At 35.2% G+C, this 14970-nt stretch overlaps 1 protein-coding gene across 2 annotated transcripts in view; it reads left to right on the top strand.

Annotated features, from left to right (window-relative positions):
* The window catches only part of grm4 (glutamate receptor, metabotropic 4), a 135327-nt gene extending 120587 nt beyond the window's left edge, over positions 1-14740 (top strand). Inside the window, exons 10-11 of one of the 2 annotated variants that reach the window (XM_056270562.1) lie at positions 11427-11459; positions 13425-14740. In XM_056270562.1, the coding sequence (XP_056126537.1) occupies positions 11427-11446 (20 nt within the window). In that variant the 3' untranslated portion in view covers positions 11447-11459; positions 13425-14740. The remainder of the gene's footprint in view (positions 1-11426; positions 11460-13424) is intronic. The other variant, XM_056270561.1, reaches the window with a different exon arrangement.
* Positions 14741-14970: the final 230 nt, after the last annotated feature.

Here is a 14970-nt window from a genome sequence, read left to right as displayed (position 1 = left end):
TTCTGCTGTTGTAGCCCATCCGCCTCAAGGTTGTGCGTGTTGTGGCTTCACAAATGCTTTGCTGCATTCCTCGGTTCTAACGAGTGATTATTTCAGTCAAAGTTGCTCTTCTATCAGCTTGAATCAGTCGGCCCATTCTCCTCTGACCTCTAGCATCAATAGGGTTGGGTACCGAAACTCGGTGCCAATAGGGAACCGGTTCCGACGTAAACGGTAGTAACCAGATCGAATAAGAACGAAAATTTCGGTGCCTGATTTCGGTGCCTAACTTCATTAGGCACACACGCACACACACAAGGTCTCTCGCTCTCTCTCTTTCCGCCGTGCGTGTGCTACACAGTTTGGAGCACAGTCTCTTCTGTCTCGCAAGCGCGCTCTTTCTCGCAAGGTTTGGCTGCATTTCACGTGTAAAATTACGTGTCAGAACGCCCTCTGGGTGTGCCGATAGTCTGAATCCCATATAGAATCAAGCCAATCCATTGGCTGATGGCGCGGGCGCCGCATCGACGCACTTACGTCGTCATACTATGTTGGTGCGCGCGCGCCATCTGCTCCTCAGATTTCTCTGCCGAAAAAGGAAGCTGGTCGGCAGCGCGAGGAGCTTGGCAGCGTCTCGTTCCCTATTGAGAGAACATAGGTTACACCAGTAACCAGAGATGTTCTCTTTCATAGGTTCACTCAACGCTGCGTAGCTAAGAAGCAGTGGATTTGTAGGCTGCTGTATCACGTGCCGCTTGAACTGACGCGCTACAGCGATCTGTCACATTTCAAAGAGCCAAAACGTTATTTATTGTGTGAATCTCGTAAAAATATTGACAGAATCTGACAGCTGTGGATTTGTTCCATATCAAAAGTAACCTTCTCTGTCTTGTCTGTCCGTGTCCTCTTTGTCCGCGATTTTTCTGTGTGAAAAGGGTCATTTGCGTGAGTCTCACGGTCAATGCGTGAGAGTTGGCAGCTCTGCCTGCTAGTAATCTCTATTAATCTCCAGTATTATTACATTGTTTGATACAATATTGTTTCATTTGATATTATGTAAATATGAATTTTTATTTTATATTGGTTTTATTATTACCATATGTTACTTGTATTTATATTGTTTAAAGATTTAAGTTAATATTGTGTCCAGTTTGGCCCTGTAAATTAAAGGGTATAATTTTTTGATAAAGTGTGTGCGGTTTCATTTTCTTAAGTACCGATTTAAGAACCGTTTAAGCACCGGAACCGTTTAAAAAATACCGAGTAGGTACTGGAATCGGATAAAACCCAAACGATACCCAACCCTAAGCATCAACAAGGCATTTTCGCCCACAGGACTGCCGCACACTGGATGTTCTTCCCTTTTCACACCATTCTGTAAACCCTAGAAATGGTTGTGCGTGAAAATCCCAGTAACTGAGCAGATTGTGAAATACTCAGACCGGCCTGTCTGGCACCAACAACCATCCCACGCTCAAAATTGCTTAAATCACCTTTCTTTCCCATTCTGACATTCAGTTTGGAGTTCAGGAGATTGTCTTGACCAGGACCACACCCCTAAATGCATTGGAGCAACTGCCATGTGATTGGTTGATTAGATAATTGCATTAATGAGAAATCGAACATGTGTTCCTAATAATGCCTTAGGTGAGTGTACATCCATTTAAAACATTTACAAGCTGTAATGAAAACACTCCCTAGTAGTTTTTTAAATGCAGAGATTGAAATATATGATTCTAATTGCAATGACTTTTGTAGCACATACCAATCATTTGGAGCATCAAAATCAAAAGCTAAACGACCATAAACAGTATGTAACTTGATGATACGTTGATGTTTTGTTCTACAATGTACATAGATATATTATATAGAATTATACGTATGCATGATATAGAATTATGCAGTTGATTTTGCATTAAGTCCGTTTGGCTTTGTTTTGGAATGATCGGATGCATTTTGATATGTATAGGCAGTCTCTGGATTTTAGAGAGGATTTCAGTCCTGTGTTTAAGGGAGATGTCTTCAAAAAGAAGGTCTGTTTTAGGTCACTATCTTGGGACCTTTTATTATTCAATAGTATTTTTTACAATAATATATTTTATGCAACACTGATGCTTGTTTATTTATTTATTTGGCTTGTGCAATAGGGAATATCATAATTATATTGTGTTTTGATTATTTATGCTGCCTAAAAAGGCATCACGCAACTCCTGAAGAAACACTGTGTACCTTGCAGAAGTGCTTTCTATTAAGGTGATCAGTCATTAACAAAAGCAATATGACGCATTTCACACCCATTGCTTTTTCACGGTTTTTAACTCGCAGGTGACTAGTCTTCACAGTATCACATTTCACACATATGTGACATAGTTCACTCTGTCTTCTCGGAAGCTCCTAAAGTCACACTTCTGAAGTCACAATTCTTGTCATCTCACCACCAAGATGAGCACAAGACTTGTTTGATGTAGCTATTATTATAGTGTCAGTGCATATTTGTGACATATTATTCACAGTCATACACTCCATTAGTGTATCTACAAAAGTCAGTTCTTGGCAAACAGTTTTAACACTGATATAGAGGACACCTTGCTACCAATACATCCTGGAGTAACAGTCCATCATTGAAATGCAGTATGTGTATTGAGTTTAGTGATGCATGCAAACAAGATCAAAATATAATGTGTGTGTCTGATGTTGCCTGCAAAGATCATAGAAACTTGCCAAAGAATGAGGATGAGAGGATGAGAGTGACAAGGTCAGTTGATCAAACTCATAGAAACGTTATATAAACATCAATAGGTTTTCTTTTGTGTTCTCTATGGAATAGAGTTTTGCTCTTGGGTGAGTTGTAAAAATGATCAATAACAATACGAGTCTGCTTTACATCAGCCGTTTTATGTGTCAGAATGTGTATGACTGAAAAGATCATTGTGGATCTCCTTGAAATAGTCTCTTTACCACAATATAGCCATTCTAATGAATGACTTGTTGCATTGAAGATATCAATTCAACATCACATTTTGTTGCCTTGGTTAGAGCGTTTTCTGCAGTGTGCAACAGCTTAAACATTCTCAAGTTTTTTTTTATGTAGGTTTTAATTTACTTTGCATTGAATCCTTAATGTGATGACATACAGTAATTTGATACATCATTTGCAGATTCCCTGATTCTTGACCCCAAAACAAACAAAGTCAGACTTTTGCAATTTAATATCAGGAATATCTTTTCTGTTGTTAAACAAAGCAAAGTGGTTAAAATATTATGCCGCATACTTTGATGTTTCTAGATATGTACACATATCTAAAACTAATTCCATTTTTGTTAGGCTTTGGGGCTTTTTTGTTTGTTTTTTTGAAATAGTTAGGATTCATTTATGCAGCATATTCCTTCAGGCTACCTTTTAATGACAATTACATTTTTAATGCCTCCTGATAATTTGTGTGCAAGGTCGTTTAATTTCAGGGCATATTGAGTCAGAGAAAAAGCACCTCTGCATATCCAAGTTCAATGGGCCTTAAGGCCAAAAGAGCCCCAACAGGTTCAATTATAACACAGAAACTTATACATCTGTGTTTGCAATAGGTGGCCACACACTATAGAGTTTATCAATATACAGAGAGAGACTTAACATTGTAGACTGTTTTATTCTGTTAAGCTTTACTTGTATGGAGGACCAGCTCTACCATATTTAAAAATAAATACAGAAATAAATAAATGCTCAATAAATAAATAAGCATACAATTAATTGCCCCAAAAAAATACAATAAACAAATAAATGTAGGTAGAAATTAAATTATACAGTGAGAGATAAATGTATATATCTCTTAATTAGCTTCTTTATTTATTCACCTTTGTAATAATTACCTTATTTATTTATGTGCATGTTATAATATTTTTGTCTGTTTTATTCTTCCTTTGTATTTTTTTACCCTATTTATTTCTTCAATGCTATTTATTTCTGCCTGTCGTTTTTACATTTCTGTATGCATTTCTGCCTCATTATGCAAATGAGGAGGGGCTGTCTTAGGGGGTCAACTTCTGCCCATTGGTTGGTTAGCATTTTACTGCATCGGTCGAATCTACATGCCACCGGCCACAGTCACAACAAAGATGGCTACCTACGATGAAGTTGTCAGTGAGCTGAGGCATTTAGCAACTGTTTTTGAAAACAATGCTAACGTTATAAGTATTGACTTTATTATTTTTCGTTAGGACGCTCTGACAGAACGTGTGTTTCAGTTAGCGGCACACATGGACACAGATGTCATGTCACAGCTGGCATCCAATGAGAGTTGCATTACTGCCACTACCACTAAACAATGCTTTATGGCAGGGAAAAGCCATGTAGATTTGACCAATGCAGTAAAATGCTAACCAACCAATGGGCAGAAGTTGACCCCTTAAGACACACCTCATTTGCATAATGAGGCAGAAATGCATACAGAAATGTAAAAACGACAGGCAGAAATAAATAGCATTGAAGAAATAAATAGGGTAAAAAATACAAAGGAAGAATAAAACAGACAAAAATATTATAACATGCACATAAATAAATACTTACAAAAAATAAGTAATTAATAAATAAAGTTGAAGATTATAACGGACAATAAATAAATAAGGTAATTATTACAAAGATGAATAAATAAAGAAGCTAATTAAAAGAGATATATACATTTATGTCTCACTGTATAATTTAATTTCTACCTACATTTATTTGTTTATTGTATTTTTGGGGGCAATTAATTGTATGCTTATTTATTTATTGAGCATTTATTTATTTCTGTATTTATTTTTAAATATGGTAGAGCTGGTCCTCCATAGCACCCCCACCCCCCTCCCCCCCCCCCCCCCCCCCTTTGAGAATGGGGGTTAAAATGCACTATTCTTCAAATTTATTTATTAGGATAAACCCCTTGAGATGCATCATCTCGTTTTCGAGGGGGTCCTAAGGTACATCACAGCCGTCACAAAGAACAATTAAAAAATAAAAAGTACAATTATACATATTGAGCAAACAAATACAGAACCACAAACACAAACACAAATCAAAAAAAAAAAAAAAAAAAAAAAAAAAAAAAATATATATATATATTTATATATATATATATACATAAAAAATAAAAAATAAATAAATAATTAGAATAACAAAATATAAACCGGAATATACAGAACTTTACAACCACTAAATAAGATTGGCAGAAATACATTTGAAATTGAATGTATATAGTATATATATATGTATTTGGATCACAAAATAATAATACAATTAATAATAAAAATATAAATTATAATAATAATTCAACTCATTGTGTCAGCATCATACATTACAAGAGCAGTCAATCACAAAGTAAGAAGACAGAGTATGCTTAAACATCCCAAATGAAGTGATGGATCTAATATCGGAAGGTAAGTTATTCCAATCTAAAGTGGCTTTAAACATAAAAGCTCTTTTGCCAACTGTCTTCTTGGCTCGGGGGACAGAGAAATAAAGCTGAACAGAGTGCCTCAAATGATAATTTGAAGTAATAAGAACAAAATACTGTTTTAAATAAGAAGGGTAATTGAAATGGATACATTTGAATATTAATTGAAGCCAGTGGATTTGTCGTCTTATATTTAAAGATGGCCAATTAAGGGCTTGATACATTGTGCAATGATGTGTGAGAAAAGGGCAACCAAGGACAAATCTGCACAGTCTGTTATATGCTATTTTAAGACGGGAAAGGTCTGATTTTACTGAGTTTTGATAAACAACATCGCAATAGTCAAAAATCGGAAGTATAAGTTGAGAAGCGAGTTTCTTGCGCACACTTAAAGTAAAACAGTTACGAGATCGATATAAAACATTAATTCCATAATTGACTTTACGTAAAATATGACCAATATGAATTTTGAAAGAAAGCTCAGAATCAAGCCATACCCCAAGATATTTAAATTTTTCAACTTGAGGCAGAGGAGTACTGTCAGAACAAGTTATTATACAAGAATTGGATTCAGATTTGAGTTTTTGTCTGGTACCAAAAATCATGAGATATGTTTTAGTTTTGTTGAGCAATAATTTGTTATAAAAAAGCCAATCTTGTAGAATTTTGAAATCATACTGAAGACACGCTTGGATTTGAGGAAGATCATGTTTAGATGTATATAAGACAGTGTCATCGGCATAAAGTTGAGCACAACAGTTTTTAAAAATTGATGGTAAGTTATTGACGTAAATAGAAAAAAGGAGTGGTCCCAAAGTTGAACCCTGGGGCACACCTCTATGCTGAGTTAGCAGATTAGATTTATTTCCATGTATAATAACACATTGTTTTCTATTGTGGAGGTATGAACTAAACCACAATACTGCATTTTTAGACAGGCCAATAGCATAGAGCTTATCTAAAAGAAGATAGTGATCAACAAGGTCAAAGGCTTTTGTCAAGTCAATAAATATTGCACCTGTAAGTTCACCATTATCTGCAGCAGAGAGGACATCATTGGTGAATTTAAGAAGGGCTGTAGATGTAGAGTGGTTAGATCTAAAGCCAGATTGAAATGGTGATAATATGTTGTTTACACTAAGAAAATGTGAGAGTTGATTATAAATTAGTTTTTCAAACACTTTAGCAATAGAACATATAATAGATACGGGTCTATAATTGTTAAGATCTAGTACATCTCCTCCTTTATGTATTGGAGTGATGCGTGCACTTTTCCAGATAGCTGGTAACTCACACGAAGACAAAGAGAGATTGAATAAATCAGTTAGTGGATACATAAGTATATGGGATGCTAGTTTGATCAACTTATTATCTAAACCATCCAGTCCAACACCACTGTTCCCTTTTAATTCATTTATGACATTTTGCACTTCATCTGGTTGAATTTTCCTAAAATAAAAAGAACTGTAATTGGGCAAAGGATTATTTAAAAAACCAGTACCCAGATCAGATTTGGGAATTAAGGTAGAACAAACAGAAGAGAAATGATGATTAAATGCTTCAGCAATAGATAAAGAGTCATGTAGAATTGTATTTGAGACTCGTATTTGGTTAATACAATGTTTATCTGATGTGTTGGTAATAGTTTTAATTTTTTTCCAGAATTGTTTTGGATTCTGAAAATCATTACTAAGGCTATCCTTATAGTAGTTGGACTTTGCATTACGGGTTTTAGTCTTACTCATATTTCTCAGCTGCCTGTATATTTCCCAATCTACATTAGCCCTTGTACGACGAAAAATTGACCATGCTTTATCCCTCTGCCTAAAGAGAGAAATAAGTTCAGAGTCAATCCAAGGGAGGTGTTTACCCTTGACCAGGACAGATTTCCAAGGAGCATGTTTGTCCAGAACATCAATAAACTCGGTGTAGAAGAAATCCCAGGCGTCTTGAACATTAGGTATAAGTTGGTATCTGTCCCAATTTATAGCGATCAGATCCTTAAAAAATAAATCTGAATTCAGTTTCTTATATTGTCTAATTTTGATAAGTCTTGGTGGAGATTTAGGTAATTTGATCTTCCATACACAATATACTATCGAGTGATCACTAAAGCAATCAGACATAACACCTACACTTAGAACTCTATCTGGGTGTGAAACAAGTATCCAGTCAAGCAGGGATTGAGATGTAGGAGTGATACGAGTTGGTTCCTTAATTAACTGTGAGATATTTAAATTACTAAATAAATTTTTCACTTTATCAGATGATTTATCTAACCAGTTTTTATTGAAATCCCCAAGTAAAATAATTTCATTTTTACTGGAAATGGAGTTAATAGTAGATATCAGGTGATCAAAAGATTCAGCTGGCGAAGAGGGTGGTCTGTATATGCTCCCGATAATTAAGCTTTTATTTTCGTGAAAAATTACTTTAACAAAAGCACATTCAAAATGTAGAGGCTCAACTGTAGGTATGGTAAACTCAGATATGAGCTCAGAGGAAACATATATAGCCACCCCCCCACCTCTGGAACTCCTATCAGATCTATATAGGATATAATTTGGAAGATTAATTTCAGTATCTGATATATTACTATTTAGCCATGTTTCAGAAAGAGTAATTATGTTAGGTTTATGTAATGCAACCCATGTACGAAGTAGATCAATTTTAGGGATAAGACTCCTAATATTTAAATGTACAATTTTTATTCCTTTAGCATCACTCATAAAAAAAGCTAATTTTAGTACTGTTACCATAGTCACTGCTGCTCAAACATAACTGTAAAAGTGGTTGGATCCAAAAAAATAATACACAATTAAAGAGGTTGCAAGATTCATTTGATACAATAAAACAAAAACACGAACACACATTACATAGACCCACATACAAAACTAAACACAAGAGAACATTACCCAAGAAAGACCCAGCAACCCCAGACACCATGTTCTGGGGTATTTCTGTGAGTAAACAAAATTATGCTGGAAAAGAACATCTATTAGTCTCAAGACTCAGTCTGCATTAATATGAAATAATGGAAAGTGTAGCTCAAAGATTAAAATGCACTATTCAAACTTAAATGGTTGTAATTCAAGAATGCTTTTGAATATATACCCAAGTTTGGTCTTGTTTTAAAGAAAACACTCAGCAGATTATTGCTGAAGTGAAAACACTTCAAAAAATGAAAGTATGAAAAAGTTATGTAAGTTTAAATATACAGTAAATCAAATATACTGTACTGTATATTTTTTATTTTATATAAAATATATATTTTACAAAATATTTTTTACTATAAAATTACTATAAAATCAAAGCCATAAATCTAACCAAGTTATGTTCCAAATTTGAAGTTGATATCACAAAAATTGAAGTTCCCATGAGATTTTGTTTAGGCGTAGTACCAAAAATAGCCACCGGGTGCCATTGAATTCCATTGAATTTAGTTGTAAACATTCTGCCTTAACAAATTAATAAATTTCTGTCCAAATATCAATTCTGTCACAAAATATGGAACCTTGAGACACAGACCTTTCTGACAATATGTGTTTTGTCAAGATTAGAAAAGGTTTTGATCATAAATTATTAAATATGATGATGCCCAAAAGGGGAGGAGCCTGATAAAATAATTTAGAATACCGTTTCTATGGTAACGCAACGTTCAATTATAAAACGGTTTTCACAGGAGGAATTCTGAGTTCATAAGCTTTCAAATGATACCTAATTTATGATAACTTCTAAAATATGTGATATAATAAAAAAAGGCGATAAAAAATATAATATTATATTTTAGAGGATAATATATATATTATAATTTTTAGAGGATAATATTATATTACAATTTTTTATTGAAAAATACTAGATTATATGTTTTGTTGTGAACTTTTAGCATAAAAACATAAGTTTCAATGATTAAATATGGGTGCATCGACTTTTTGTGACAAAGGTCAGACCTCCTGTTATGATGCAGATTTTTTGAAGTGCACTCTTGTCATAAATTCATCAATTACTCTTTTTACATAATTTGTAACACAAAACAGGGGTAGAATACCTATTTAGAAGTCTTAGACCTTTCCAAAGATATATAATTTGTCATAATTAGATTAGGATTTAATGGAAATATAGTGAAGTAAAGTTAGGCGTCCCGGTAGCGGGACGGTGACAGTTAAGGGGTTAAGAGCGTGTTAGTGTGAGTTGCTGTGTCCAGGTAATGAACGCAGAGCTAGAGATGAACGTGCTCATGCATAAAAAGGAGTTCATAAAGTTACTTTGAAATAAACTTGTTTCAGCACCAAATTATGCTTCATTTATCCGTCTATAGGCTTAGCCGAAGCTCAAATATTACATTTCTGTGTGTTACATCAGTCATTTAAACACGCATGTGCAATGATATTACTGTTAATCTCTGAGATACACATGTTCACATTTAGACACAATACTGTACTTTTCGTTCCAGAACACATAAACACAGATTATTTTGTGTAATACCCAACACGTTATTAACATCCAGTGGTTATTATAACTCAAAGTTGTTTTTAAAATGACTATCTAGCTAGCATCCCAGAGGTCCTATGTACATTGGGCTTATTTTCTCCTAATTCAAATAGTGTATATATTTATTTCTATTCACCTTATTTTAAATGTGAGCTGGTGCGACCATTTCTAACTTGAATGTTTCAAGGCTTCTGGTCATCTACTTCCAGCTGTACAGCATCAGTAATGCTGCTTGATTTTGCAAACAGTTATTTGTTATTGTATTATTTTAATTTATCGTAATCATAAACACACTGGCTTGTAGCACACATTATTTTACCAAATAGTGCTATTTGCTCTACTGCTTTCTGAAGCAAAGTTTATTTAATTCATTGGCTGCAAATAGCCAACGACTATATTTTCACTAACTCCACCCACCATTGCTCTATTTTACGTTTAGTACATATACCGTTCTATTTACTCTAGGTATGATTAGCATCTATTATTATTTGCACTTACATTGCACATTGTAAACAAGATGCTATCTATTGCTATATGCTATTATTCTTGGTGCATAAACTGGGGTCTGTGGTGTTTTCTGACCAGTGGCGATGCTAGTGGTGCACTTTTTATGTAAGCCTATAAGCTGTATTATAATTTTGTGATGCATAAATTTGCTTGTAGCATATAAAAACTACTAAAGTATTCAACTGCATTATGCCTAATATACTGGTATATGCTTTTATCTTTAAATTATTTAGAATGATTGACATTTACAGTAGCTTGTTACTGTGCCTTTGCAAATGTATTCACAATCACAACCTTTGCAAATCCTACATTGAAATCTACTTCACAAAGAGTTTCTAAAACACTGGAACTCAAAATGATTTTAATATAACATTGTTGCATAAGGATCCTGTCCCTGCATTGCAGACGATCCCAATTTACACAGATGGAAAACAATTGTCCTGATGAGGACACAATTATCTCACAATTGTGCTCTGCCTGTGAATCATTAAAATAACGACCACATATTTTCTGGATAAAAAAATTAACCCTACAGTAAAAGGATCATTATTCAGGTTGTGAATATGAAGTAGATCTTTTGAGGTTGAGGTACTTGAGTATGAATCAACCGATAAAGAAAATGCTTAAACTGTTGTAAACACGTTAAAATAACATAATATACCGCTCAAGCTTATAATTCTTCAAAGAGAGCATTCAGGGGGGTTGAAGAGCATTTCAAATAGGATGCATCTGAAAATAATCATTTGGATCCAACATTGATTGATGCACTGTGAAAAAAATCAAAGCTTGCATAACTGCAGAAACATCTCTGTATACAAGGTTCAAATGCTTTTTTTCTTTCTTCATGGCCATATGACACACATGTTATACCTGCAATGTGTTGCATTTGAATTTTGCATTGCAAAACTCAATTTTTGAGAATTTTTATTTTTCAGTCATATTTTTTATTATAGATGTATAACATGCTGCTAAGCTATTGTAAATGAAACCTGTCTAATATATGTAACCACTCAACCTGTGTTTCAGGATGTGTTGATGATAACTAAACAGTGAAGACAGGTAAAGAATTTAATTATTGGTTATTGCTTGGCTTATTGTTGGAGCTAATTGTTAAACTCAGCTATGTTCAATTTAGCTTTAATGCTTAAACTGTGCATATCAATTAGTTTATAATAGACAATGCATTGAGAATACGCTGACGTTTGTTAGAATTGCTAAAGACAAAAAGCATGCATGCCGCATTGTTTTTGCAAATCACTTGTTTACACAGAGCTTTGTTGGTGAGAAACACTATACTGGGGAAAAACCTAAAGATAGCAACACATTTGTTTTTATGCAGTTTTCAACCAATAGAGAGTAGGTATGACAACTTTCAGAACAGTGCATGGCCTAGATTGCATAAACACAAACACAAATTGGGAAAGCATTAAAATGGAGCTGTATGAATCTATGCTAGATAAAATCAAGCACCTCCAATGATATTTTATATAGAGCAAGAATCATTTAAGTTTGCGTTTTGTGTCAACGCCCCTTCCTCTAAGCTGAAATGGAGCTATTTATCTGACTGCATCTATGGGTCAGTGCTCCATACGCCGAGGGACAGTCCAGACTGAGAACCGCACCATAGTGTTGGGTCAAATGTCACTTCACCTTCCTTATTCAAACGGCCCTGCATGATTGCATGAGGTAACCTTTTGATCTCCATATAATGATGCAATGAGCTTGAATTTTCCATTGACCCTCCTTCTTTGGCAAGGTCATTACATAAATAGCTGAAGGCAGTGTCACTCATGCTACCCTTTGTGATTGTTTGTACTACACAGCTATTGCAAGATGGATGCCGAATGACAGGATTAGGCTGTTGATTGAGTTTTTGTTGATGGAATGCTTTAATAGCAGACTTGTCACTGTTTGCTGGTAACTGGCATGTTTTTAGAAGGTGTTAAATGGCCTTCCTCTGCAAAAGGTGACAACCGTCTCAGTCAAGTAATTTGCACTTTGATATCAAGAAAAGACAGAGTCTGAAATCAAAAGAGACACGCTACTTGACTTCTGGCAAGTTAATAGCAGTATCAAAAGGAGGAGTCTTCACATTGCAACCAGGCCTGACAAGAAATAAAACTGTGTGTATCCTACCAAATTACTACATGTCAACCAACTCTTATTCATTTGCAACTACTGTACATGTCAACTCACTTTCATTAGAGTAAGACTGTTAGGTTAGGGCAGGGGTAGGCAAGTTCGGTCCTAGAGAGCCGCTGTCCTGCATAGTTTGGCTCCAACACTGAAAAAAACCTCTCCTGCCTATAGCCTTAGTAATCCTGAAGACATTGATTAGCTTGTTCAGGTGTGTTTGATTAGGGTTGGAACTAAATTCTGCAGGAAAGCGGCTCTCTTGGACCGAACTTGCCTACCCCTGGGTAAGGGTTAGTAGAATAAGTTGACTCTACTTGCAAAGCTACTTATATTCAGTAGAATGTCTGTTAGGGGACCAGATATTAAAGGGATAGTTCACCCAAATATGACAATTCTGTCATCATTTACTTGCCCTCATGTTGCTCCAAACCTGTATGAGTTTTTTTCTTCTGCTGAACAGAAAAGATATTTTAAAGAATGTTGGTAACCAGACAGTTGACGGTATGACCTCAATAGTGTTTCTTTCCCCTTGCCAATGGCTAGCGTCAACTATTTGATTACCAACATTCTTAAAAATATCATCTTTTGTGTTCAACAGAAGAAAGAAACTTGGAACAACTTGAGAGTGAGTAAGTGATGACAAATTTGACATTTTTGGGTGAACTATCCCTTTAAGCAGACAGTCTACTAATACTCTGACTGGTAGTTGCCATGTAGTTGCAAATACAGTATAGTAGAATGTCTAAAGTGGACAATTGAAATAAAGTGTTATCGAATTACCTCCCACACTTAATGTCGTAAAATTCTAATAAAGCAGCTGCGTTCATGTTTAAGTGCTTCCGAGACTCAAATGATCTATTTTTGTAACACTCTCTTTTCCCTTTGCAGGACTCAGCCCTAAACAAACGTACATCAGCTACAGCAACCATGCAATCTAGCCAAGTGATAAAAGGCCACTACCGAATCCCAGAAGTGACCCCTGGAAGACAGAATCTCAAGATAAATCACTCTCACGTTATATATCACGTATGGAGGTGAGACAGCGGATGGTTGGAGGACCCCCACAGACATGTTTCCATTAATGAATCGTATGTGAAGTCACACGGGGAGCATCTGGGGAGGCCGTGACTGTTGAGACGTTGATGTTGGAATGACAGTCTGTCACCCAGACTATTCCATTACAGCTTGCTTTATCTATTCCAGATGTCATTGTTAAAGTGATACACACTAATTAAGGACAACATGTCAGTGTCTGCTGTTTCATTGGCGCTAACACTATGTGGTGGCAAAAAAAAAAAAAAAAAGTATAAAAAAAAATCATTTGGAGCTTTTTCTTCTTGTTTTCTCCTTGGTGATGACAACAGCAAAGGCAGTGACCATTGTTTACAGATGTTGAGCATGCTGGTTTTGACATCCTGTGCTGTGTTGTTTTTTCTTTCTTTCTTTCTTTTAGTTTTTTTCAACAACAAAAAAAAAGAACCTTCTGGAATGCTGTTGAACTATGTTGCTGTATTGTTACCTCACCATGGGCCTTGTGAAACTGTTGAAGATGTACGAAGTGCTCTTTGGAGTAATGTTTGCTTGTGCATAAGTACACACCTTTGAGGAACTCAAATCTGCCCTGTTGTCAAAATGTGCTATAGCTGTCACAGTCACCTGTGCGAAATCGAAAAATCACAATTTAGAAATGGCGTGATGCCAGCTTGGAAAGGAACGCTCGAGATATTAGAACCAACATCCACTGGACCAGGAGGGCGCGCGTAAGTTGCCTTCTTAAGAATGCAGCTACCGAAGACTTTTAAAGAAATTCAAAGCATCGCCAATCTCAAGTAAAGGAATGGTTCTGAGAAGCTCGGAGAGAGTAGATGACAGGATTCAGTATTCGTATCCGGAAATGTCAGGTGATAGAGAGACAAGCTGATTTGTCTCTTTAGATGTTTGTGAATTCAAGATTCAGTTCTTATGATTTCTCTTTGTTTTTGCACTGTTTGTGCTGCAGAATAAAATGTCTATGTTGACCGTGATAAATGGCAACTTAATGTGTGTTCCCGATTGCTAATGTTTGCTTTTCATCCTAAAAGAGAAAAAATCGTCAGAAACAGTGCCTGAATTAAAGTATTTGTAAAATAAGACATATGAGGTATGTGAAGCATGTTAATTTTTATACATAAATAATTTCTAATAAAGAAATTTTTCAAAACGCATTGTTTTCTGAAAAACAAAATCATCTCTGCATTGTTTGCAATGTCAAATGTTTATGTCGCATATATGGCTTGAGCTCATTGCTAGATCTTTTTCACTCATTTTCTTGTCAGGCAAAACCCGAAAGTAAAAGTAATAGCACAGCTCTCTTCTATAAACCCAATTTGAGGGATGATTCAGATATGTAGCACAAGCTTTTGTGGCAAGAACAATAATAATATGACAAACAATA

This window comes from Rhinichthys klamathensis, unplaced genomic scaffold (genome assembly GCF_029890125.1).
Source record: "Rhinichthys klamathensis goyatoka isolate OS25496 unplaced genomic scaffold, OSU_Roscu_1.1 h1tg000303l_1, whole genome shotgun sequence".
In the NCBI taxonomy this organism is placed as follows: domain Eukaryota; kingdom Metazoa; phylum Chordata; class Actinopteri; order Cypriniformes; family Leuciscidae; genus Rhinichthys; species Rhinichthys klamathensis.
The sequence above is the reverse complement of the archived record's forward strand: the minus strand, read 5'-3'. Positions and strand labels throughout refer to the sequence as shown.